The sequence below is a fragment of the Homarus americanus genome, unplaced genomic scaffold (assembly GCF_018991925.1).
Source record: "Homarus americanus isolate GMGI-L3 unplaced genomic scaffold, GMGI_Hamer_2.0 scaffold50281, whole genome shotgun sequence".
NCBI classification, from domain to species: domain Eukaryota; kingdom Metazoa; phylum Arthropoda; class Malacostraca; order Decapoda; family Nephropidae; genus Homarus; species Homarus americanus.
In genome coordinates this window covers 5,317,820-5,345,508 of record NW_024742338.1, presented here as the reverse complement: position 1 = coordinate 5,345,508, position 27,689 = coordinate 5,317,820, and the positions used below count along the sequence as shown (strand labels likewise).

Sequence of the window (27,689 nt, the reverse complement as noted above, 5' to 3'; positions counted from 1 at the left end):
AATGTGGTCTACCTAAATGCACTAAAGTGAGACAATGTGGAGCCTCCCGGAAGGTGGCGTCCTACCGAGGCCTATTATACATATATATATATATATATATATATATATATATATATATATATATATATATTATATATATATATATATATATATATATATATATATATATATATATATATATATATATATATATATATATATATATATATAATATATATATATATATATAAATATATATATATATATATATATATATATATATATATATATATATATATATATATATATATATATATATATATATATATATATATATATATATATATGTAGCTCCACAATGAAAACGTGGATAAGATAAATCTTGATAAAATCACACGGGGAAAAGGGAAACAATGGAGCACCTTAGCTTTCGTCTTTATTCAAGACATCTTCAGAGGCAACTGAATAACATGGACAGAGAGAGGCTTAAATATACAGGGTGACCTTATTAAACAAGAGGTCAGGTCATAATTATGTCATCCACTAATCCCCACACCAAGACACATGTAGAGGAGCTTAAGAGAAAGGGGCAACGTGACTAGTCAAGTCAAGGCAAAAATAAGGGACCCACTAAATATCTATGCTACATCTATCTCCAAGGTTTTCAAAGCATTTTTAACCTTGGGCCACTGACAAATAAATTTAAGTAACATATTATCAGTTTTTTACTGACCATCGCTAAGATTTATTGATTTTAATTCCCTAATCAAACTAGCTTCAACCAGAAGTCTTTCTGTGACGCAAGATGATTTGTATACTTCTAAGCTTTTTTCCCAATCAATGGGATGATTATTATTCCTTACATGAACGAACAGTGCACTGCTTTCAGATGCTGTTCTCATATTGTACTTATGTTGTTTGATTTTGAGCTGCAGTGCTTTCCCTGTCTGTCCTACATAATTTCCCTTACATTTGCTACATGGAATACAATAAACACTTCCATTTACATTCAAAGTTGGGCTATTCACTTTTACACTCATATTGCAACCCCTGTTTATAAAGTTATTCACCGTACCTTCAACAATGTTTTGATAGTTTAGATATTTTCTACTGCCTAAAAAACTATACACAACATTCTTGAAACTATTCCATGCTTCTTTCTCACACCGGTTCATCGATTCTTCAACTTGGTGGTCCAACATTAACTTTCGGATTTGAGGGCCCACGATAATGCCAGCTTTGATTTTTTCATGTGTGACTGATGGAAATTCCCTGCATATGTACCGGAAACAATCACTTTCCTTATCTAGGACTTTTACAAATTGTTTCTTTAACCCTAATTTGATATGCAGAGGAGGCAACAGCACTTTCTTAGGGTCAATCAATGGTTAATGTAGAATATTTTTTTAACCTGGCACAAGAGCCTGTCTAGGTGGCCAGTGTTTTTGGTCACAATGTTCACGTCTTGCCCAGCTGTCCCACTGACACAAAAAAAAACATAGCATTTTCGTGTATCCACTCTGTTGACCAAACAACAAAGCAATGACTATGAAATCTCCACAAACCAACAAACCATGATCTTTATAATGAACTTTCTCTAGAAGTATCTGCAAATTTTCGTAAGTTTCCTTAAGGTGAACAGAGTGAGTCACAGGAATTGATGGAAATCCATTTACATTGTGAAGTAAAACTCCTTTGAGACTTGTTTTTGAAGAATCAATGAACAACCTCCATTCAGTAGCTGTAGAGGTAATGACAAAATAGTTAATTAAAGCAGACACATTATTACAACAAACCAAAGAGCCTTCCTCTGAAAAAATTAATTAGTTCTTGTTCACGTTGCCTATACCATGAAAAATGTGCCCCTTTGCTCAATAACTTCTTTGATTTCAACCTAGATCCTAAGAGTTCAGTAGATTCCTTTGGTAAATTCAAATCCCTAACCAGATCGTTAATTTCACTCTGGGTAAACACCTCCGGTTTATCACTAATATCTTCAGCTTGATAAGCATCACTTACGTTATCTGACGAAGAATCACGGTCAGATTCTGATGACACGGACTGCAACACATCTGTCGGAATAGGGACTGCAACCTCAGGACCATGTGGCACTGGTCTCATGGCAGATGGAATGTTGGGATAAACGATTCCTTGTTTATTTTTTGCATTATATCCCTCTATCTTCAAACAGAAAAAATAACAGTCATCGCCATGATTTTTAGGCTCCCACCATACCATAGGGACTCCAAATGGCATAGACATTTTTCTTATCATATTTCCACAGTCTTAAACCTTCAACACAAGTGCGACATACTTTATGTGGCGCCCATGGTTTATATTAATCACCTAATTTCACTCCAAAGTAGGCAAAATATGCATTTTTCACGAAGGCGGTTATTTCTTGTCGTTGCTTTTGCAGAACAAAGCACCCACATATGTAGCAGAATACGTTTGGATTGTTCAAACATCCACGAGAAGACATATTTAAGACAGAAATACAGTAGTATCTTAGTAGAGCAAAACAAAGAGATTTAACACTACAGCCTTGCGTGATAGACGGAAACTGAAGTCATATCTGAAATCAACATTAAAAACAGGTTAGGGAACGCATATTAGTTTGAAAACATCAAAATTAATGCAGACTGGTGAATCAGCCGTGTTGCTGTAGAGAGGCACTTCCCAAGAACTGTAGTCGCACTACAGTGGAGGAGGATCCTGCCGTTGCTGGGAAGGCCTTGAGAAGTTACAACTGGAAGACCAGTGGTCGACTGGATGAGCCAGACCTCAGTGCGGCCAGCATGGAGACGATCTCTGGATCAAGTCCTACGGCTAAAAACTACTGAGCTCAGTGGGATGCTCGTCGGCTGAAGGATGGTGTGCTGCAGCGTCAGTGGGTAACTACAGATGGCCTCAACAGGTAGTGGCAGACAGGTTTTACTGGGTTGACATGTGTATGGATGCGGGGGAATGGTGCCGTTCATGCGATGTTTGCTGTGTCAAGAAGGGACTAAAGCTACACACGCGTTCCCCACTGCAGTTATACCATACAGGCACACGAATGGACAGTAGCAATGAATATTGTGGGACCTTTGCTACTCACTGCAGATGTAATTATAATAATTTTTTAACCCTTTAACCTCACTGTTTTACACAACTGAACTATGTGGCTGGTTTATTCTATACCGGGCAGCTTCCAACTCAACTCCTTTTGTTCACATCAGGTTTGTATTACAATAAATATTGTTTTGATTGCTAATGAATTCCTTTAGTACGATGTCGATGTCTTCTTATCTACTTTATTCTGGCTATCGCCAGACGATTGAATTCATCTTGGGTACTTCCATTTCGTAGCCAAGCTATAGATGCTAACTTGTCCATAATCCATTTGCTCATAAATGCCCCCTTTTGCAAAGGAACACCTTACTCAGATCATGAATTCATACCCCTCTGATCCTATTGTAACTTTAGTATTTTCATCTGGCTAGCTCTAGACGACTGTGCTCAGCTGTAGAAACCTCGTCGGTATTGTGAAAGCATTATTCTGCATTGTATTCTCTCTGATATACTGTACACTCCCCCTGCCACGCCCCCACAGAAAGACACCAACGATCGCATACACACCCTTACACTCTCCCTCCCGCTCGCTAGCGAATGCTTCGAGTTCACACTTCAGAGTTCGGGATTCACAACTCGGGGAAAGAGATGATTCGCAACGCTAAGTGGTAAACGCGGGAGTGGAGCAAACTATACCTGGCAGGATACTCGTTCACTGCGGGATTCTTTTTCACCATTGACTAGTACATCTGATAGTGTACTCATGTATGGGAATAAAACCTGTAACAATTTGCTTACAAGAAGAAAAGGAAGCAATGTATTTCATAGGACAGGAACCTGATTGCTTCATTGGAGTTTTTACCCATTTATTTAATTACACAAACTAATACTTCAGCAAAATAAAGAAAAACCCGAAAAGACATGAGGCAAGATCCAGTTGCTCTGCGTATATGGTTGTTATTATTCCGTATATCACATGTTTCATTTGATCAAGTATGCTTTAATGACTTTGTCCTTCTCCGACAGAAACAGTAAGACAACAGAGACAGCAGGATGTTGGCAGAACTGCTGTTGTTGGTAGGGCTGCTCTTTCTGCTGTGGAGGGTCTTCAAGAAGCCTGACGGAATGCCGCCAGGTGAGTGGCTACCCACACCGTTCACTCAATAGTTTCTGCAACACCTTGATACTGCTATAGGGTCCATTAACGACCCCTCTTCCAAAACCTCTACAATTGAATTCCAATTTTTATTTTTGTGAGGTTACTTTCACTTGCACTGTTTTTACCAAGGAGTCCTGGTGGTGTTTTATGCTGGAAGAATATGTCCTATCCTGACCCAAGGCAAGTCAGGACAAAGCCGGCTGGTTTGTGATAGTTTTAATATAGCGTAATCATTGCGTTGGGTCTTGAATTATATATACCTTGGCTTATGTGTGTATTGACCTGGCGTCATACAATTGGAAAACCAATTGTTAACTGTGCGCTTATAATACTGATTTTACTTAACTGAAGTGTGGTGGCAAATGTGATTATAGGGTTTGATGGATGGAGAAAGGTTACAGCTTTGTCTGGTGTGGCCTGTCATGTGGCCGTATTGGTAGCGAGTGTGGCACGTCATGTCTCTTTCTTGTCTGTAGGGCCAAATGCAAGAACTGCCGTGGTGTACACCACGCTGTGGTATCCCGGCGGTCGTAATACAATGGAAGAAAAATTATGTGATTTTTCAAGAATGACCATGGTGGTTCCCGACCGTCGTTTATTGTTACTACATCATTGTAGTGTAGTCAGGTGTACCAACTGGCAGAAGACTGGGAAGTTGGCATGCTTGAGCCCTCCAAACGTTGTCAGTGGCACGAAACGTTTACTCTTGTTACACTTTTACTTTTACTTTTATCCTTTTCACCACTGATCGGCTTGTTAGCCGCTTGGACGATCGGTCACTTCTCTGTTACGCACTGTTGGCAAGTACTGGGCCTGCACCGGATCCTGAATGTACCTGAACCTGCTCCAGTGTTGGTCAAGTCTGGTATTGAAAGAGCTCACACTCGGTGTCGTCACAACACTTTCTGGTAGAGTGTTCCAAATTTCACAACTCTCACTTCGAAAACGTTTGCTCTCACAGTTTTCTGGACCTGATACTTCAATCTTGAGCTGTGACCCCTTGTGGGGCGAGCGTCCGTCAGCTCCAAGTAAGGACACTCGACTGAGTAGTGCCCCTTAAGATGCTTATATACCTCAATTAGGTCGCCCCTTGCCCATCTGTAGTATTAGCTAGGCAAGTTCAGGCGCTCCAATCTCTCAGGGAAGTTGAGGTGGAAGTGCAGGCACCAGTCTGGTGGCCCTCCTTTGAACATTTTCCACCATTTTCCTAGCATATCTCGGGGACCAGACGGGGTGACAGTACTACAGATGGGGATCACTTCACTCTTGAAGATCGTTACGAGGAACGGACCGTCTAGATATCTGAACGACCTTCTTATAAGACCCAACAATTTATTTGCCTGATTTACCTTCTTCTCGCAATGGCCTGAGAACTTCATCTCACTGTCAACATACACACCTAGGTCCTTCTCAGATTCAGTCTCAAATACTGCAGTTTCTTCATCCCGTTGGGACACATGATACACCTCCTTACCGTTGGTACGCCCTAGGTGCATCCTCTTACACTTCGTGACATTAAATCTCAGCAGCCATTTCTTCGACTATTCTTGGAGCTCAAAAAATCCTTCTGCAGCTCTTTACAGCCTGCATGGTTCTTGATTTCCCGAAATAACTTGGCTTCATCGGCAAACATTTGTATGGAGGAGTGTACAACGTCAGGCATGTCATTTATGAAACACTGCCCTGTGGAATCCCACTTGTGACAGGTACGGATGACGATTTCTTGCCATTAATCACCACACACTGCTTGCGGTCATGTAGAAAGTCTTCTATCCACGCTAGGACATTTCCCCGAATTCCATACCCTTCCAGTTTGATTTTCAGCCTTTCGTGGGGCACACTGTAGAAAGCGCTGGCAAAATACAGGTATATATTGTCGATAGTACCACCCCATTCCAGAATATGGGTCCAAATATCCAATACTTTGAGCAATTGTGTTAAGTAGGAGCGCCCTGGCATAAAACCGTGTTGGCAATCCTTTACAAGGTTGCTTCGTAGTAGATGTTCCATCGCGGCATCTCTGATAATACTCTCAATTACTTTACATATTATGCTGGTCAGGCTCACCGGTCTATAGTTGTCCGTAGAGTGATGATAACCCTTCTTGAAGATAGGACACACATAAGCGACTTTACAATCACTGGGGACCTTTTGTCCATCCAGGCATTTACAAAACAGGATCTTCAGTGACTCGGCAAACTCGTTGCACAACTGTCTTTGCACCCTGGAATGTACCATGTCAGGGCCGGGATTCTTATGGACTTTTAGCTTTTAGTGTTGTGTCGAACCGTCTGTCCTCAAACGCAGGAAGGTTAATCGCATCCTGTCTTGTGAACACCGAGGAAAAGAAGCTGTTCAATGCCTCAGCTTTATCCTGATCAGAATCTGCAATACTACCATCTTCAAGCCTCAGGTCTGATACTCCTACTCGCGTTTTTAATTTCGACTTTGCATAGCGGTAAAACGCCTTTGGGTTTGACTTGACCTCGCTTGCAACCAGCATCTGGAGCCCCTTTTCAGCCGTTCTACACTCTGCCTTTGCTTGGTTTCTGGCTTTTGCATACAGTATAGTCTGGGTTTACGCGGCTAATTTAACCCGTGGAGGTCCGCGTATAACGCGAAACGTGGAAACAAAATAACAGAACATATGGGATTAATTGAAATAGAGACTGGGCCGACCGCCAGACTACCTTTTTTCCGACACAATACGTACTTTGTAGTAAAATTAACATCTTCATTTTATGATGGTATACACACACAATTAATATTTAAGAGAAATATATATAATATTAGGTTTTATAACACTTACGTTCGTAGAAAAGATGGCTGGGCACACGGGGATTGGGGGGTTGGTTCCGAGGCAGAGGGCAGATTATTGGCCCTCACCTGTATCACTTGTATCACCTGTATCACTATCCACCACAGAGGCTAGCAGGGCCTCCTTGTCAAACCCCTCAAAGTCCATATCCTCACTATCACTATCACTATCACTGACTTGGGCTGGCTGTGGTGGGTTGCAGGTGAAGAACTCGATAATATTTTGTTGGCGGCTAGCATTGATGTGGTCGTGATACAGCTGAACATATGGCTCCATGGATTGCAACTGAAGGTTATTACACACTTTGTAGCGATGCTTGACTGGGTCTTTGGCAAGAAGGAGGTTTCAATCTCTCTATTGCTTCGATGATTTCCTTCACATCAGCATGTGTTTGTTTCTTCTCTTGTTCTTCCGCCGTAACACCTGGCTGCTCACTGACGTCATCATCTTCCAACATCTCGTCCGCAGTCACCTCAGGTTGCCTGATTACCTCCAGGATGTCCTCGTTGGTGGTCCCGGAGAAGCCTGCAGTTCTAACATTTTGTGCAGCCTCTCTTGCACTCTCCAATGCCACAGCAACAGACTGAGCCTCACCAGCCACCGCTTGCCTCTGCCTCCCACCTGCGATACCCTCCAACACATTCCGCCACGCGCGACGAATCGTTGCCACAGATAGCTGCCCCATGCCTCCACCAACAAATCAACAGCTTTCTTCACGTTGAACAGTTTCCAGAACTGCTTGACTCGCACTTCATGGTCAGCCAAATCTTGTTCGTGATCCTCGTCCTCACTATCGGTGCCACTCTCTAGGTTCTGCAATTTATCCTTGGTGTTGGTGAAGTCGTTCAGGAGCCGAAACTTCTTTGCGGAGAAAGCAGCCTTCACGTTGTAAATCAACTCCTGATTCATGGGCTGGATTAACGACGTAGTGTTAGGGGGGAAGGAAGACCACTTTTACGTTGGGGTGACGATCCAACAATAGGGGCGAGTGTCGTGGTGCGTTGTCAAGGAGCAACAAAATGTAGAATGGAACATTATTTTGCTAGCAGAATTTCTTGACATCAGGAACGAAACAGTTGTCAAACCAGGGGAGGGATAGATCAGTGAACATCCATGCCTTCCCTGAGGTTAGCCAGTGGACATTTACCTTGCTCATGTCCATATTCTTCTATGCATGCGGCTTGCGGGCTTTATGGATCACTGACAACTTCAGCTTACACGTGCCGGAGGCATTGGTGGTGATGCGCTCCTTCTGCATTTTTCGGCCCTGACACTTGCTCGCAGGCTTGACTACGAAGGTCTTGGAAGGCAATTTTTTCCAGAACAACCCTGATTCATCCATATTGAACACTTGGTCGTTGGTGTACCGTCCTTCCTACATAATTTTCCGTAAAAATGAGGGAAAATTCATGGCGGCAGCCCGGTCGGCAGTTGCTACTTCACCGACTATCTCAATATTCATGATCATATTACGTCGTTTGAAACTTTGCAGCCACCCAGCGGAAGCAGTGTAGGGCTCTGCAACTCCCATTTTTCTTGCCACGGATTGGTAGAGTTCTCTCGCGTAGTCCTGCACTGCCCGAGTGTTGACCGCCGTGTTCCTGCTTGACTGACGAATCAAGTAGCTGACTAATAAACCCTCAGTCTTCAGCAGCACCTTATTGTGGCAATATTTCTTCATCGAGGCACCTACAGACTTTGTAATGCTCATGTGTTCTTTGATCTTGCCGGCATCCTTCTTGATCGTGCGGATCGTCGATTCATTCACTCCATAGTGTCTGGCCAGATCCACCTGCCTCGTGCCTTTTTCTAACTCCTGAACGATCTTGTACTTAACTTCATAGCTTAAGGCACGTCGCACCTTCTTGGGCTTGGGGCGGGGGTGGTGAGGGTCCAGCGGAAGCCATTGTGTATAGAACAAAACAGGTTATTGGGTACGAGGGAGCACTGTATAAGCAGAGACAGGAAACAATGGGATTTACGCAGTCAAGGTCGTCATCGACTCATCCCCTCTGGTGGCAGTGCACACAAACTTAAGTAGACCAATCACAGTGTGAGGGCACGGGTTCCCTCTCTGTATCTACACCACCCTCATCTTACTTACTTCTCTTAGTCTTACCCTTACTCAGTTCCGTCACCTATTCTTTTGGTAGCATGCACATTCTTTTGGTAGCATGGTCGAGGGTCTAGGCACATGGGTATGGTAATTCTGCTATCAAGTCACTTGCATGGAAATAAAGGTAAAATACTGTGGGAGAAATGAATACACCTAAAGTACTCTAAGGACAAATTTATTAATATGAAATCAATGGGGAAAGATATTGTATTAATCATATAACTACCAGGCTCAACTCCTGGGCTTATTGCAGATTCAGTTCCTTCTTCTTTACTCTTACTCACAACATTACTGGTGTTACATTACATGGCACTCATTGTAGGATATTTTACTCAACATATACGTTAATACTGACACTAGCATATACAGGGGTCCACTACCCAACATGTGAGAATTATTTCCATCTAATTATCCCTAACATACATGTTACAACCCTCTCTGTGGACATACACTTCCAAGGAGTAACCCAGGGTAGAACACTAGGGCTCACGACTGTTGTTATTGTGGGGGTAGCCAGACACATGGCGAGTCTGGGGTCTGGCCCAACGAAGCAGTGGGGCACATTAATCAGGCCACATCGGTGACATCATTTCATATATGATCCCTGCTGGTTATTTACTACATCCCGGGCCGCTGTTGAATGGTTGCAAGAACCACAATGGGATCTGGAGAAACATTGGAGCAGCGTCAAGGAGCATGACAACACAAACAACTCTCTTGTCTAGACGACAGACGTATTTACGTTATATTACTTCTACACTGGGTGAATGACAATTCAACTGTTAAATCATGAACACTGGTGAACACTGATATTCACTACAATTGACTGAATTAACTGAATGGGTACACAAAAACATACCTGGAGAAACATTGGAGCAGCGTCAAGGAGCACTCTCCCTGGCTCATCTTGGGGTATATATACCCCTGAATTGCCAGTGATCGCTACTCACGCAATGACAATAATTACAAACAAACTAACTGTTACTCATTCAAAGATGACCCTCAGTTGACAAAGGTCTGGCGAATTACTTGAGTTGATTTACCCAGACTAATTCAAGATTGAGCTTCCCAGGAGAAAGTGGAATAAACGCATTGATAACTGTCTTCACAAAGGCGGGACTCTGGGAGGGAACACAATTGTAGCGTCTATGGGGAAAAACACGTCTTCTCAGGGGTAGCTAACTCACTCATGTTTTGCGGGCGTAGAGTTTAATAAGAATCATTAGTTAAATAGATCAGCAGTCAAAGTGACCATGACAACAGCTCGCGGCAGAGGGGATGCGTGGGTGGTAAGGATACGTGGCCCAATCACAGTCCGAAACGTCATCGGCACGAGTCTGACGTCAGCGGTGACGTCAGCGACCAGCCGCATAAATTAAGGAACGTACCGCGTAACTAATAATTGGCGCATCTGGACAGGTGCCGCGTAAATGGCCAAAGGCGTATAAAATATCCACGTAAACCCAGACTATACTGTACATCCCCCTGTCTTGCTCATTGTTTGACCCAACTCAGGTCTTGAATTTCTGGGTTTTCTTCTTGACTTTGTCGACCGCCGCATGGTTCATGTGTCGGGATCCCCTCCCATTCTTAGAGGCACTGGGTTTGGTCTTGGGTATATATTTATCGATCAAATGGGTCACTTTATTAGTTATGATAATTAGCGTATTGTCTGCGTTCTTGTGCCATAATGAGTCAGGCCAGTGGACACCTCTCATCTCTTCCCTCATCCTATTGTAATTTCCCTTGTAATATTTGCACCTTGGCCTGACCTTATCTTGAACGAGGTAATAGTTTAATTTGAATGACAACACTATTTGGCGGGGGGCGCCGGTAGTAGAGCAGTACCGCTCTTGCCTCGCAAGAGAGATGTCTCGGGTTCAATTTCCGGGCTGGTGGAAAGTTGTTTGGACACACATCCCAGCCCCCGTGGTCCCTGTTCACCTAGCAGTAAATAAAGTAGGTGCCTGTTGTAAATCGAGAAGTTGCGAATTCGTATTCAGGGAAAGTTGTTGGAGCTTCCAATAACTTACTGACAAAAAAAACCTATGACTCTTCAGGCTTCTACACCCTTGACAAAAAATCCTATGACCCCTCAGGCTTCTACGCCCTTAACTCATGAGACATAAAGGCAAGCATAAACATAGCATGCTTCCCAGATGGCGCGCTGTAAGCGCTTCTGCGCTTCACCTTGCACAGGATGTAGGGGGGTGCCCATTAAACTATAAAACAAAAACACTATATGGTGACTGGTGCCAACTTAGGCAAGGTGTTCCAGTTTGGCCACCATACCCTTCTCGTTTGTTATGATGAGGTCTAGTGGCTTGAGTGTTTGCTCCCCTCTGTAATGTAAGGTGTACCTCATTTTCCTATTTTCTTGAATTATAAGCCAATTCTGGGAATGAAATACGATCACTTACGGTGAATATAGGTAAATAAAGCCTGTGACAACCATAAAAACGTAGGAATAGAGTGTAGTATCTGTTCCTTTCTTCTTTACCCTTATTAAATCTAACAATAAAGTAATAAGTTTGTCACTAACTTAGGGTTGGGTGAGCGTAAATAAAGAGAATTATGGCCTGTTCTGTGGATGAAGTCAGAAGAATATAACAAAGTACAGTATTAAGTATTATAATTTTGCTATGACAGTGATGAACTCACTGTACAGATGAATTTGGATAAAATCTTGAAAAAATATCATCATAACTGTTAGTTTTCAATCAAATAGGAAATTATATTTGGACCAAAAATCTTTACATTCATATACAAATATAAAGATAGTAATCTACAAGATATGAAACCTTGATATAATGTTTCCTACTCGTCTCCACCTGATTATAGTAATGCAATAAATACCCTAAGGAAGATAGCAAGACATGAACTCTTTCCCAATGTCAAGAGTAAAAATGTATACAACATGCTAATGACATGGACTAAACCAGCAGTTGGAGAAAAGTATCCGCTGATTAAATGGTCTTTTATTTGGAAAAATATTCCATGTAAATACTACTGTACAGTATATGGATCCTCACCAGAGAGTCTTCATATAGTTAGTGTGCAGACTATTATTTACAGGGCATATACTCACAACTATAATGGAAAAGAAGACATGTTAGATTAAGTTAGGAGAGGCTATATTAGGTTCATCTTGTGAGCAAATGTCATGGAACCCATATACAGTAGGTATATTCATAAAATTCTACCAACTAATCAGATTAAAAATGTTAAACATAAAACAAGATGATAATTAAATGATATTAAAATATCATTAATTCAGTCTGCAATGTTAATCACAAATTATTTCTGCATTTTTTAATATAAACTGTACTAATAATAAGGATAAGAATACAATGATAATGCTAATGTCAGATTATAGTCTTTATTAAAAGCAGGATACGTTATAATATATGGACTATCAAAAGTACAGTATTTTAAAGCGAAAATCATCCACAAATTTCACAAATGTATTAATAGGTAATATCCATGTATATATGTACAGTGTAAAATTTAAAAAAAAAATAATTAAAGCATAGGTTATGATTTCTCCATGGCATATTTTCTGAAAATTCCAGAAACTGCATTTTTTCTGGTCGATGAATAATTTGGGAATTTTACGGAAAGTCTCCAAATTTTTCTGTTCCGAGTCTGGGAACCAATTCTGATTCCAGATCTTCCCAGTAACCGGAAAAATTCCCTGTCATTTATGATACCAAGATCTAGTTCTTCAGTATTGGTGAAAGGTAAATAGTCAGCTGTATCTCCACTTGTAAGTTAAAATAAACCCATTAATATTGTGTTAGTTAAATTTGCGAATTCTGAAATATCTCTATTTATGAGGGTTAATATTTATGAGTTTCCAACACCTAGATATTGTGGGTAATTTTGTCTGTTAAAATAATAAAAAAATATCAATTTCGAATGGAAACTCAGACTTTTTTTGGTTTAATATGCAACACACTCAAAAAATTATTTCATTTTTCTATTGTTTTATGGTGATTCCAAAACTTTGATCCTTTTATTTTTGAGAAATTTATAGAAAAAAATATAAGCCCTATAAATTTTAATGTTCTACATCAAAATGTTAACCTAACCTACCTAACTTAACCTAACTGGAAAGCATTGGTCAACTTACAATCCTAAAATTCCCTGGATGCCCGAAAAGATAATAATGCCAACAATTTCATTTATTTTGGAAGGCATTATTCATTTTTGTTGAAATCATGGACCTAGAAACCCAATATATCTACCTTCAATTCTACCACTGTCAATGTTGCACAAAAGGTGGCAAGGTAGTTCTTTCTTGCAATACATTGAGTTACTTAGGGAATTAAAAAAATACATGAATTTATGTCACTGAATTTATCTTATTAGTAACAAATTGTGGTTAAACTGATACATAAATGAAACTTGCTTGGAAAGTACCTGGCACTGGTTACCTGGCATATTTGGACTTATTGAAATATGAAATTTAGGCTACTAAGTATTTATAATACACCTTGTCACATAACAGTTCGAACATTTCAACGACATAAAGGACAGTTCATCTTCGGCTTTGATGTTATATCTCACCGTTTGACATTCCCTTGTAATGAATTGACGCTGTAACAAAATAGTTTGACAGAGGAGATACTCACAAAATTATTGACGAAGCACTATGGATATTGACAATGAAAATAAAAGATTGGATAGTTTTACACATATATTTGACAATTAGCATAAGCTTTGAATGGCATATACAGTAGTGTATGTATATAAACGATATATACTCAACAATTAATTAATTCAGCAAAACCCAGGTCCCTTTATATTACAAAGTTGCTGACGGGTAATTAGCAATGATGATTTCAATCACAGATGTCCTCTCGTGCAATACACCTCCATAAGTATGTCTGGGAGTGCTGGTAGTTTGCTGAACAAAGGGTAGCATCAATACTGGGGATTGCTCTCCTCAGTACCTGTTGGAGAAGTCTTTCTCGATACATCCTTAAGGTGACCCCATGTCGAGGTGCAGCACGTGCATCGCAACGATCAGCTATGATGTTCAGTTGTCGTTTCACAGTGGCTTTCAGTAATGAGAAGCAATTCTCAATAGGATTTAGGTAAGGTGATTGTGGAGGAAGTTTCTTGATGACAAGATCCTCAAATTCCTGTTCAATTCCTCTATGACAAGGTGCATTATCCATTAAAATCACAGTAGCCTCAGGACCTAGCACATACTCCAGCGAGGTCATGAAATTTTTTAATACTTCCTTGGTCACAGATGTTACATGAATTTCATAATAGAATAGGCTTGCCAAATTGTAGATAGCTGCTATCACTGTCACGTTACTGCCACGCTGTCGTGCAACGATCCTGTTGACGCGTTGTCCCCGTGGAGCCCGGCAGTAGGTCCTACACGTATACAGGTTGTAGCCGGTTTTATCTACATACACACGATGTTGATGAATGCCATTCTCATACATGTACTGAGCTAGCGCTACACGAGCGGCTTTCACGCCCTCTGAATTGTGGTTAGCCGGTACATTGTGTACCTGTTTCAGGGTAATAAGTTCGCCATCCAAAGCCCTAGAAACAGTCATGTTGCATACATGTGGCTTGCCTGGAAATGTTTTCCGAAGTGTATGGTTAAGTTCTCTAATGGTGATCGTTGGTGTAGCCTCAACAAGCATCACCAAAAAGTCCTTCGCCTCGTCATCCAGCACAGGTGGTCGTCGTCCTCCTCCTCCATGTAGTTCCCGTCTTTCTCCTGTCTCCACAAACTTGCGAATTATTTCATATGCTGTGGTTCTTGGAATTCGTAGCTCGGCAGCAGTATCCAGAAAATCCTCCCCAGCTTCATATCGAGTAATTAATCCATCACGATCTTCGTCTGACACCCGGCGATATCGTCTGCGAGGCATAGGAGGATGCTTCCGAAGTATGCCAGACCTACTATGAACAGTACTCCTCGAGTGGGTGCCTCGGGAATGATGCCGATCTACAGATAGCACACCAAGTCACCTCGTATACCACTGTTTCGATTGATGTTTCATGGTTTCAGGTGGTCAACCCCTCTGTGTAAAATGACCGGTCCCTGTGTAAAATGCACCAAGGGGTATGGTAGTTGTTATGTTGTTTGTCAATTTATTATCTGTTTGTCAAAATCTTATGGTGGTATGTCTTTCTCCAAGTGCAACATTCTCAAACTATATGTAGGCTGTCGGTTTCTTGTTCACGTCTGTCAATTTCATAACTTATGTAAATCATTTCCGTTATCATGAACGAACAGTTCTTTTAGAATGTCATTCGATATGTGTTCTTTCATTCGGTTATGAAATATGTCAAATAGGTATAAAACAATGTCTCAACGTATATGTGAACAGGTGTAATGCAATATTTATTTTGGGTGTGTTGGACGGTTATTAATTGCGCTCATTACCACTTACGACTTTTTTTTTAGGATAATTTGATTTCCATGCATTCGTACACACAAATTATTTGGATTAGTTATCTTAAAGGCTTACATTTAATGAGGTTTAAGAGAATTCGGAGGATATAAGCGGCGATGAGGCTAGTAGAGGCTGGCGGATGTTCCCACACAAACATGGATTTCTTTTAAAAAGAACAATAAAATTCTTCATGTGCTCTTCTATATCGAGGATATCTTATAAAATATATTATTCCTTTGCAGATTTCTACAATTACGTGCATCCAATTCTAGTTTTTTTCTTTGGGTTTCAAAATATAGTTCCATCGTAGTGGTCATCGGGCGGGGGTGAGAGTAGCTGCAAGGACAGAGCGCACCCAACCTTAATAGCGAGCGGACGTGCTACGCATCGTTCCCTGCTCAGTTCAAATCGCTGACCGTTACGACTGTCTGCCTTGTTTTTCACGTTGGGTCCGTTCTGACTGCTTTATCATGTAGTTGTACATGGATATTATTATTCTTGTACACTGCGCTTCTTCCCTGTCCTATCCTTTCGCCTCGAGTCCCTGCTGTTTGGTAACGACGCGAACCCTGCGGGCAGAGTCTCAAGGGGGGCCCTCAGAGGGTGCTGAGTCGAGACAGTAAGGGTGGCAACATTTTCTGTTAGGGATTCGACAGTGCTTCATAACCTGTCACTACTAGGTGTTAGGGCTTGGCTAGGCCCCCGTCAGGGGATTGTCTCTTCACCCTACCCCTAGACCCGTCTTTACTCGCCCAACAAGCGGACAGAAGGTGCGGCATCCATGGGGTTTATCTGAGGTGGACAGATTAGGTAGAATTTTTATTCATTCATTCATGTATGTTACTGACCATGGCCAAAGTGAGAGTGAAGATCTCCGGAACCCCGACCCAGGGGTCTCGGATAGGGCTAAATAGGCTATTGAGCGACCTAAGGGTGAGAATAAATAGACTTGTGGATCTGAGAGATGGGTACATCATCATCACAGAAACAGATGAAGATGCTGATAAACTACTTAATTCTAGTGCCATGGACAAAATGAAAACCAACGGTTACGAGGTCATTGTCCCACGGGAATACGGTGCCAAGTTCACCCTTGTATGTAAGAAGTTAGACAAAGATGTAGTGGAAAATAACGCAGAAGAAATAAGAGATGAAATACAAAAGCAAAACAATGTCAAGGTTGTGGAGGTGTATCCTATGTATGCCCATAATATAATCAAGGTTCGCTTTGCAGACACAACGGATGCAAAAAGAATGAAGGAGAAGGGGCGCTTCCATCTCATCACACCAAATAGAATATGAAAAGTATACGCCCATCCAACAATGTATGAAGTGCTATAAATACAATGACCACATGACCAAGAACTGCCCCATGCAAGGGGTCATATGCTCTGAGTGTTCATCTGATCAGCACTTCTACAAAGACTGCCGTAGCACCATAAAAAAGTGTGTCGTCTGCGAGGGTGACCACAGGACCTTCTCTGCTACCTGCCTGGTCAGGAAACAGGTACTTCAAGAAACAGAGAAGAAACTGACCGAAATAACCAAACAAAAAGAAACCAGGGAAATTTCTAACACCATAGAAAGGACCACTCAGTCGACGACCATGGCTTACAGCCAAACCCTGAAAGAAGCTCTAAAAGAAACTCAAGCAGACTCCCAAAAGCTCAACAATGTCAGCGAGACCATGGAAGTCCTGCAATCAGAGATAAGAACCATCAAGGACTCAATAAAACAGGCAGTTACTGAGTCACTGGGCGCCATGAGGGACGCAGTGGCCGAGAGCATCAGGAGCGTCTCCTCTCCACAGCTGGACGAGTCCAAAGCCACCACTATATACTTGTCTTACCTGCATGCCCATCACATGAACATGGTTCATCCAGGTTCATTCTCGAAACACCTCAACGAGACACTAACCAGGAACAACATTGCACCTGTTGAAATAAGCGACAAAGTGCCTTCAAAAGAAATCCTTAAGGCAGTAACCCACTCAACGACTTATCGACGACCTCAACCCACGCCAGAAATAGACCATGACCTCCTTGACTTTGGCAAAAGTCAGTATAACCGCAATCCCGACGTGGCCAGTCAGTCCCCCTGGGATCACAGCTCCAACGACACCGAAAATGCCAGCGATCCCATTACATGCACTCCCAGCGACGACAGTGACCATCGGACTGCAACCATAGTCAATGGTTGCGACCAGATGATAACGACTCACTCCACAGAGGAACAAGACCCTCGAGCTGCAGCGTCAGTTGATTACTACGACACGCAGGTTCAGGACCTGAACACCTTCCTGTACACGGGTGACGAGAAGTTCGAGGGCCCGCCATTGACTGACAAGCAGATGTCCGAAGGTTGTGCTAAGAAGTTCCGTCCCCCTAGAAATGGCAGAAGCCGAGCAAACACTCCAAGCGACGCCCCAAGCTACAGTCTCCGAAATGGCAGTCGTTAGCAGGATGAAAATTGTCCAACATAATGTCCTACACTGGTCCCTTAATAGACGTAACGAGCTGTCTAACTTATACTATCAATTAGACCCAGACATCATTCTGTTAAACAGTACTGGCATAAAGGACGAAAGTAAGCTGAAAATTTTTGGCTACACTGTATACCAGAGGAACATGACGGGTGAGCTGAACGATGGTGTCGCTGTGGCCATCAGGTCACGGCTGAGTCACAGAGTGTTGCCAGACTTCGAGGATTCAGTTCTGGGAGTGCAGGTGGAGACAACTATGGGACCTGTTATCATATGCACAATGTACCTACCTCCCAGACGTCCTTACTTACCCGAACAAGACCTAAACCAGTTGCTACGCCACAGGAAACCAACATACATCATAGGGGACTTAAATGCGCGCCACGCCATACTAGGACACGGTAATGAGAACAACGTCGGTACGGCGCTGTATGACAACATGAGAAGGGGAAAACTGCAACACCTCGGGCTAGATTTCCCGACATTGATCAGACGTGCCAGTGCCACAACACCCGACATAATCCTCTCTAACAACGAGGCCGCCCTGAACAGGCACGTTACCGCAGTACCCATCATTACCAGTGTTCACCTGCCAGTCGTCGTGACGCTCTCATTCAATCCCTTTATGATCCCCGCCAACATCAGGTCAAACCTCAAACGGGCAGACTGGGACTCCTTCAAGGAGTCTCTCAGTCTCAAGCAGGGGAGGAACCTGGAAGAAGCCAGCCCCAATGACATCGACGACGCGGTCGAACAATGGTATACGGATGTGAAGACGGAGATGGACAACAACATCCCGACCACCAGTTACAGGACCATTCTCCATCCTCACACTAGTCACCAGCTGAGGCAGCTCAGTGTCCAGTACGCTCACGTGAGACAGCTAGCCAGTATCCGCGGGTGGACGCAAGAGCTGAGAGACCGGTACCGAGAGCTACAGACAGACATCCAGCACGAGAGCAAATGTCCACATGAACAAAAGTGGGCCGCCTTGGTGTGGGAGGCAGCCAACAGTTACCGCGATTCTGCTGCATTCTGGAAAGGGATCAAGCGACTTATGGGTTCCACCTCTAGCACGGTCCCTTACCTGCTCGACCAAAACAACGTAAAAATATTCGAGGAAGAAAACCAAGAACAACTACATCGGCGATATTTACAAAAGATCTTTACCATTAGTGAACAGGAGAACGAGGGCTTCGACAGGGAGTTTGAGGAGGACATTTTAGGTCAGTTGCAGGACCATCAGCACCTGCTCCAGCCACTACCACGGACTGACTTCACTAGACTGGTGGACGGAAGCTACCTGACGGAGCGCACAGTTCCTGCAGATGTGTCAGCCGTCATAAAAGGGTTTAAAAACAAATCCCCTGGTCAAAGTCACATTAACAAGAAGATCCTGGCTCAACTCCCCGACAACATGATAGAGAGGCATGCTCATATATGCAACGCCTGCCTCGCCTCTGGATACTTCCCTAAGATGTTCAAAATCGCCGTTATTCGCCTCATACCAAAAGTAGGGAAACCTCCAAACAAAGTCGAAAACTTTCGACCAATATCGCTGCTAGAGGTACCTGCCAAAATCTTCGAAAAAATAGTCATCAAGCGATTGCGGATGTATCTGGAGGACGAAGACGTGCATAATCCCCGCCAGTACGGCTTCCGCCAGTACCGAGGCACATCCACCGCCATAGCTCAGGCCTACGAGCAGATCGCCAATGCCATGACTGGCCGCCTGCAGTGCAATATAATACTGAGGGACGTCAGCAAGGCGTTTGACAAAGTTTTGCACGCAGGGCTGCAGTATAAGATCATACAACTGGGGCTACCCGAAAATCTGACGCGCCTGCTGTGCAACTTCATTATGGACCGCAGAGCCAAAATCAAGATGCAAGAACATTTTGGAGAAGAATTCTCACTATCGAGCGGCGTGCCTCAGGGCTCTTGTCTCTCACCAACCCTTTACACACTCTACACGGCTGACCTGCCACCCCCAATCGTCGGCAGCGAGTACGTCATGTATGCCGACGATGTAACACAGATCGTCACCTGCCCAGGAAGGTCCGCTGCAAGGATGGTGCGACTCACTGCTAGGGCAATAGAGGAGATCTCGGACTATGAACATAAATGGAAAATAAAAACAAACAAAACGAAATTTGAGGTCATACTTATAGCCAAATTCAAGCCGGCCCCATTGATGATCGACGAAGAAGAGATTGAGTACTCTAAACAAGGCAGGTTGCTCGGCCTCATCATTTCTCGGAAGGGCATCATTCCCCACGTGAAGGACAAACTAAATAAAGCCAAAGTCGCCGCAGCCAGATTAAAACGTTTTAAATTGATGCCTGAGAAGATACAAGTTCACCGGTACAAGGCGCTGGTGAAGCCTGTGTTGGAGTACCCATCTATGCCACTTGTCACACTCGGGAAGACTAGACTACAACAACTACAGAGCTTCCAAAACAAGTGTTTGAGGTCAGCCAGTGGCCAAGCGCCACCCTACCAGGTGACAGTGGAAACCATCCACCTAAGAAATAAAACAGAGGCCCTCATCTTCAGGTTCCATCGCCTAGGGAAGAAGGTTTGGGACAAGCTCCTGGACGACCCTCACAGCCCAGACCACCTACGCGGGGAAGACATCAACGGAGGGAGACCCCACGCCTGGTGGCCCCGGAGTCTGCCCGCACTCCAGCAACCCAACCCGCGACCCATCTATGTCAGCCACAGTGATCCACCTTAGATTAAAACTTAGATGATATAAATTCACATTTAACAAGTCACAATCAGGTGAGTCCATAACGTAATACAGTATAAGATGTTAATAAACTTGTAATTGTAAAATCAATCTAGTCATTGCCTACTAAAATAACCATTGTGCAACCTCATTCTAAATCGTAGGTTAGCTTAGTTAGCCAACAAACTCATTAAACTTCTTTTCCAACCTTTACCCCCACGACTATATGTTGTGACTTCTCCATCCCTCATGTCTGGCTGTGCCTTGAGCTCCAACATGCCTTCCATCCTTTCCCCACCAACCTAAAAAAAAAAAAAAAAGAAAAAGTAGCACGGAAATAACCCACGTTCCAGTAACGAATCGTACATATTTTGTTTTGTTTTTTTAGCCCAAAGTGCTTCTTGCAAACCGGCCATGAGGCTACCATAGCATGGTGTACACCACGGAAGTTCTTGCAATTGGCCCTTCATTCGAAGGGACGCGTCATAAAAACAAATGACGGTAGAAATGAGTGTCTTAAATTTGGGCTCAAAATATTTTATATAACTAAACATACATTATTATATCGTCATGCATGTGTCAAATCATAAATTATAACTAACTTTTCGTAACGTTTGCTGTAATATTTAGTAATAATAATTTATCTTCATTCTACAATTTCTCGAAAGTTTCAAGATTCTGCATAATTTATCTTTTCAACTTTATTTTCCAGCAATATGCAGGTGTATTCTTTGTAAAGTTCTATAAGTGAATTCTTTATCAGGACTCTGGGGACTTCCTCTGATTGGTTACATCCCGCTGACAAGGAAAAGCATACACGATCAGCTGTTTGACTTACACAAGAAGTACGGCGACATCTATGTGTGAGTATAGTCAAGTATTTTGACACAATATAAATATAGCCCACTCAGTGTTATATTTTTTAACCTCCGAAACGGTGGCAAAGTCAAAAGCGGCTGGGGAGTAAAAACGCTTTAAGCCTTTTGCGCCTTACATAACACTGTGGGATACCACCAGATAATTCCATAAAAACAATTATATATAGTAAGTAGGTTTTTGATGTGCAACTTTAGATATCTAGGGATATTTTCTCAAAGCAACACATTGATTATTTTGAATGTAGATTTCTGCTGATTCCAAATATATATATATATATATATATATATATATATATATATATATATATATATATATATATATATATATATATATATATATATATATATATATATACATATATATATATATATATATATATATACACACTTGACACAAAGCCTGTTCTATCGTGCTACCATCAGTGCCGTGAACCTTCACTGGGGATTGCCCCTGCCAACTATGTGGTCGGAGAGTAAGCATTTTACCGAATCCAGCAATCCCTGGTCACAGGCAGAGGGCGAGGGTTCGAATCCTGGCTGGTGAAGTCTTGATTTTTTTTTTTTTACATTTATTGGGCACCCCCCTACATCCTTGTGTAAGGTGAAGCACAGAAGCGTTTACAGCGCCCAACAGGGAAGCATGCTAAGTTCATGCTTGCCTTATGTCTCATGAGTTAAGGGCGTAGAAGCCTGAAGAGTCGAGGGCGTAAAAGTCTGAAGAGTTGAGGGCGTAGAAGCCTGAAGAGTCAATGGTTTATGTCTAAGCAAGTTATTGGAAGCTCGAAGAACTTGTCCCTGAATACGAATTCGCAACTTTCGATTTACAGCAGGTACCGACTTTGCTACTAGGTGAACAGGGACCAAGGGGACTAGAAAGAGTGACATCTTGCTTGTGAGGCAAGATTGGTACTGTCTACCACCAGTGCCCCCAAAATCATGATTGTATATATATATATATATATATATATATATATATATATATATATATATATATATATATATATATATATATATATATGGGCCTCCATGTGCCCAGGTGGGATGGTCAAAGTATGTGTGTCAAATGAGGAGTGACTGATCCACATGTAATTTAAGGTTTTTGAAATATGTAGTTAAATTAAACACGATTTTTCATATAGTTATGCGAATGATGGGAAGCATCGTGGTCTGGCACACACACACACACACACACACACACACGTTGTGTGGAGTCACTGGGTGGTTTGAAAGTGTTTATTTCCATTCATACTTTCGTAACTACAACCTATGGTATTTTTTCTTCATGTTCATTTATAATAAAGATAATGCAGAGTATAAAATGCCATATACAATATTTATACATAATGTCATCTATACAGCCGTACTATGACTGTGTGTGTTCGTGTGTGTGTTGCCTTGTGATAGTTAGAGTGGGGCCCCCGTCCAGAAAGGACACTGTTCTAACCTCCAGTACCTACCCAGGTGGGCTAGAGATTATGGTTTCCGAGTGTACTTTACACTCTGAACAGAAACAGGCGACTGACTTTCTGATGATGATAATAATGAAGTAAAGTGGCAAATGACATTGCCCTGGGAGAGGAGAGGAGAGAGAGAAGGAGAGCATAGAAACGGTAAGTAAAGTAGTAGGGGGTGATAGCTGAGACGAGTTGATTGGTTGGGGTGATGGCCACACACAGCAGACGCCCTCCCGCTCAAGGGAGGCTGGGGGAGGGGGGGGGATGCTATGCTAGCTAGGTATTCATCAGTGTAATGTGTGTTAATTTATGTTTGTTAAATGGTGATGTTATTTGTTCTCATATATGTGTAAAGTGGGTCTTGTTCTTCTAGGCAGTTCGTGGGTGTTTATATATATGTCTCGTGAGATGCCTAGGGCATTCTAGTGACATTTTTTTTGTTGCTAGTCGGAAGGAGATAGATATGCCTGGAGAGTTCTAGAATGATCTAGGCTTATAGTACGTAAGCAAATCATAACAAAAATGATGCAATACATTCTAGAAAATCTCCCTAAACTTGCCAAAATAACTGCTGTTTGGGATAGAAAATTATGTCTTGGCATAACAATATGATGTGGAGAAATGTCCATATGAAATGTTCGATTTTGTGCTTATTTTTTTAGGTTACCGGTGAATCTCTAAATAATTTGAAATGCAAAATAATGGATCATCTTTGCGACTTGAGCAGAGACAATAGTGACACTGATAATATATTTACCAGTTTTACTGTGAGGAGCGAAATGTTAAACCAAATACAGTATCTCGTTTTCATTTGGGTAAATATATTATGCATACAAAGGCATTTCATGTAGTAACACCCATTATGTGGTGGTAATATCACAAAGAGAATTGGATTGAATTAATATTAAGTCAAACTTTTTTAGTCACACAAGGCGCACAGTGTCTTTTGAGTCCACTAGGTGGCATTTACTCAAATGAGAAGTCAAGATAGGAGAGTAAAATATGTTTAGTATTTGATTAGTACGACGAAGTAGAAAAAATCATCGTTTTTGTTTCGTGCCTCACGAATACTTTACAAAACACCCCTTTATTGGCAGATGGAGATTCGGGACGCAGGTAATTGTGATTCTCCACGACTACCAGCTGAACAAAGACGCTTTTACCAATCAGGACTTCGTCGACAGACCTCCCTGGAAATTTTTTCAGTATGGGGAAGAAACTGCCAATGGTAAGTCTATTGGTTTCATTCGATCTCCGAGTCTTTTGGGTTGACGGAGAAGCTATGGTTGTTCTAGACCCAGTTGGAAAATGAAATTTAACTGGAGAGGGAAACTCTGTGCTGCCTTTAAGTGAAGAGGGAAACTGTGCTGCTAACTTTAAGTAGAAAAGGAAACTGCGCTGCTGCCTTTAAGTGGAGAAGAATACTGTGTTGCTGCTGCTCAGGTGTCAAAGAGAAGGCAGAGACGATTTCTTGGATTTACTTATGCAGGTAGTCGTACAGAATTTCCGATGTGTACTGAACCAAAGACAGTCGGGCACTGATCCTGTGACCAGGGTCCGTTCCCCTAGGTGACGTCAGTCAAACGTCTAAGCATTTATACACAGGGTAGCAAAGTAGTACCTAGTGAATACGTACAGTCAGCCAAAAAAGTCGTGTCTGCGAAGCAGCAGGGATAGTTTGGGAAGGTTGGTAACTGTGATTTGGGGTATGGGTTGACGAGGACCATACGTAAAGGTGCCAATTGTGATATTACACATGATGTAACATCTGTAATATATATTGAAATGTATCGTCAACATAAAACAAGCCTATAATATGTAAGAAGTGTTTAGCAGCAGTGACAACGTGCTACCCCGCCCCTGCCCACCGTCCTACCACAGTACCACACTCCCTCCCCGGGTAGCAGGAAGTGGAGAACTTATCACGAAATTAACATCGGAATGAAAGGCAGAGCTCTGTGTTTTTACTGTATGTTTACTCTCCAAACAATTCAGGATATACAGACCATGTCTGGTATTACATGGAGGCATGAGGTGACGTCGCTGAAATATCGGGAAGTTCATTTGTTCCCATAAGTGGTGGAGCTTTGGTAAAGGGGTGAGGGAAACAGCCGCAGGTGTTACGCAAGGTGATGAACCAAAGCTATACACCCACTAGCAAATAGTCATATCATCATAATCATTCGGTTCTCTGTATTGGGCGACAGGAAACTGAGATGAGATATTACATGTTATCACTACTGACAAACGCCGCTTTATATTATCATAACCATGACGTTTCATAAGATTCCACACACACACACACACACGTTATGAAACGTGTTTCATCGTTATTCCTTCCCCCAAAGTATTCCATTATCAAAGATGAATACGACATGACAACCTATATAAATTTATATTTCCATTTATTTGGATTACATGGAACACAGGATGATGCATAATGTTGCATCACAGAAAGACTTACACATGTAGACATTTAGAGACAGGTATTGATAAATGTTGGCAATAACCCAATTACCCGACATGTTATTCCCAATAATTTCCACTCGAAAGTTATATATAGGATATGATAGGATAGTGATCTATCCCCCTTCTTGAAAATTGGTATTACATTCGCTATCCTCCAGGATTCTGGTACTACACCTGTTTTTAAGAACATGTTAAACAACTTTGCTAAGGGCATACTAAGCTCTTCCTTACATTCCTTTAATACTCTGGCAAATATCTCATCGGGACCAGGTGACTTATTAGGCTTTAGTTTGTCTATTTGCTTACTAACATCACTAATAGTCACTACTATCTCGCTTAATTTGTTTTCTTCACTATCTCTGAATAGAGTCGGTGCCTCGGGTATCATGTTTACATTTTCGGTGGTGAAAACTGTTGAAAAATATTTATTCAAATTATTGCTCATTTCTCCGTCGTTGTCAGTGAGCTCGCCGGTATCTGACCGTATTGGTCCAATCTTTTCTCATGTTTTACTTTGATATATTTGGTAGAATCCCTTGGGGTTTGTCTTCACCTCCCTTGCTATCCTTACCTCATTATTCCTCTTGGCTTTCCTTATCTCGGTTTTAACCCTACTCGAATACCTTTATCCTGTTTTCGCCATGATTTATCCTTCTAGGGCCAATGATGTGTCATTGTTGTCTGTCAGGTATCACTCAGTCCTCATATCAGTCTCGCAGACACACCCCAAGTTCTCTCAGCTGCCTCTTTAAAATGTCAAAGTTTGCCCTTCTGAAATCTGGTACTTTAGTGGAATTTTCCTTACGTCTACCCTGAAAATCTAACTGGAATCTAATTTCTTTGTGAGCGCTCTTTGCAAGTTTGTTCCCTACCTCGACATTGCTAATGAGGTTTACTCTGTTCGACAGAACTAAATCGAGTATATTACTACCCTGGGTAGGTTCGGTTATATGTTGACTTAGGAAACAGTCCTGGATCGTTTCGAGAAAATCCTCTGATTCTGAGTTACCCGTAAGGTCAGTCCAATCTATTTGGCCAAGGTTAAAGTCGCCTACTATACAGACTTTGTTGTGTATGGAAGCCCTGCTCATTTCATCCCAGATAAGTCTCTCATTGACTCTATCAAGATTGGTAGGTCTATATATTACTCCTGTGATTAATTTTTCCCTACCGTCTATTAATTCTATCCAAATTGTTTCTGTATTCCGCTCAGTTTTTATTTCCTTATTTATTTCACACTTCAGATTATCCTGACATAGATTGCTACTCCGCCTCCTTTCCTGGTCTGCCAATCTGTATGGAACAATTTGTAACCCGCAATTTGGTATTCGACCGGTAACTCACGTGAGTCTAGGTTGATCCATGTTTCAGTGAATGCTATATGTCGATTTTTTCGGTACATACTAAGGCCCTAATATCATCCATTTTGTTTCTCATACTTCTACTGTTCGCGTAGTAGACATTTAAGTTAGTCGTGTTCTGAGTCCTCCCTTTACAGCGTTTAGGTTTAAACTCCCTGTCTGCTTTAGTTTTGTCGTCATTCCTAACACTATTTCCCTGTAACCTTTCACTTTGTTTACCCGCTCCCACTGCAGTCTCCTCCACCCCCGTGCCCTCATGTTCCCCTAGCAGTTTAAAGACTTCGATATCTTCGATATCGAACAGCCCACTCTAGACCCCCAGCCAGGGTTGCCACCCCCTCCCGAGACAGTGATCAAAGGTAGTATCCTTAAATGGATTAGGGCGTGGTTATAGGACAGGAAACAGCGAGTGAGCATTAACGGCACTAAGTCCCATTGGAGCAACGTCACTAGTGGAGTTCCCCAAGGCTCAGTACTTGGACCATCATTATTTATTATATACATAAACGACATAGATATCGGCATAGACAGCAACATAAGTAAATTTGCTGATGACGCTAAAATAGGACGTGTTATTAAATCTGACGAAGACTCTGCAAAACTACAGGAAGATCTAAACAAATTTTTCGAATGGTCTGAAAAATGGCAGATGAAATTCAACGTGGACAAATGTAAAGTACTCAGTATAGGAGATGTAAACAGGGAAACCAGATACCAGATGAACAACGATGCCATAGAGAAATTCGACTGTGAGAGAGAT

At 42.0% G+C, this 27,689-nt stretch overlaps 1 protein-coding gene across 1 annotated transcript in view; it reads left to right on the top strand.

Moving 5' to 3' along the window:
- Positions 1–24,386, top strand: part of LOC121876874 (cytochrome P450 2L1-like) — a 36,335-nt gene extending 11,949 nt beyond the window's left edge. The window contains exons 2-4 of the mRNA XM_042382397.1: positions 4,060–4,168; positions 21,531–21,630; positions 24,197–24,386. Coding sequence (XP_042238331.1) covers positions 4,087–4,168; positions 21,531–21,630; positions 24,197–24,371 — 357 coding nt within the window. The 5' untranslated portion in view covers positions 4,060–4,086 and the 3' untranslated portion in view covers positions 24,372–24,386. The remainder of the gene's footprint in view (positions 1–4,059; positions 4,169–21,530; positions 21,631–24,196) is intronic.
- Positions 24,387–27,689: the final 3,303 nt, after the last annotated feature.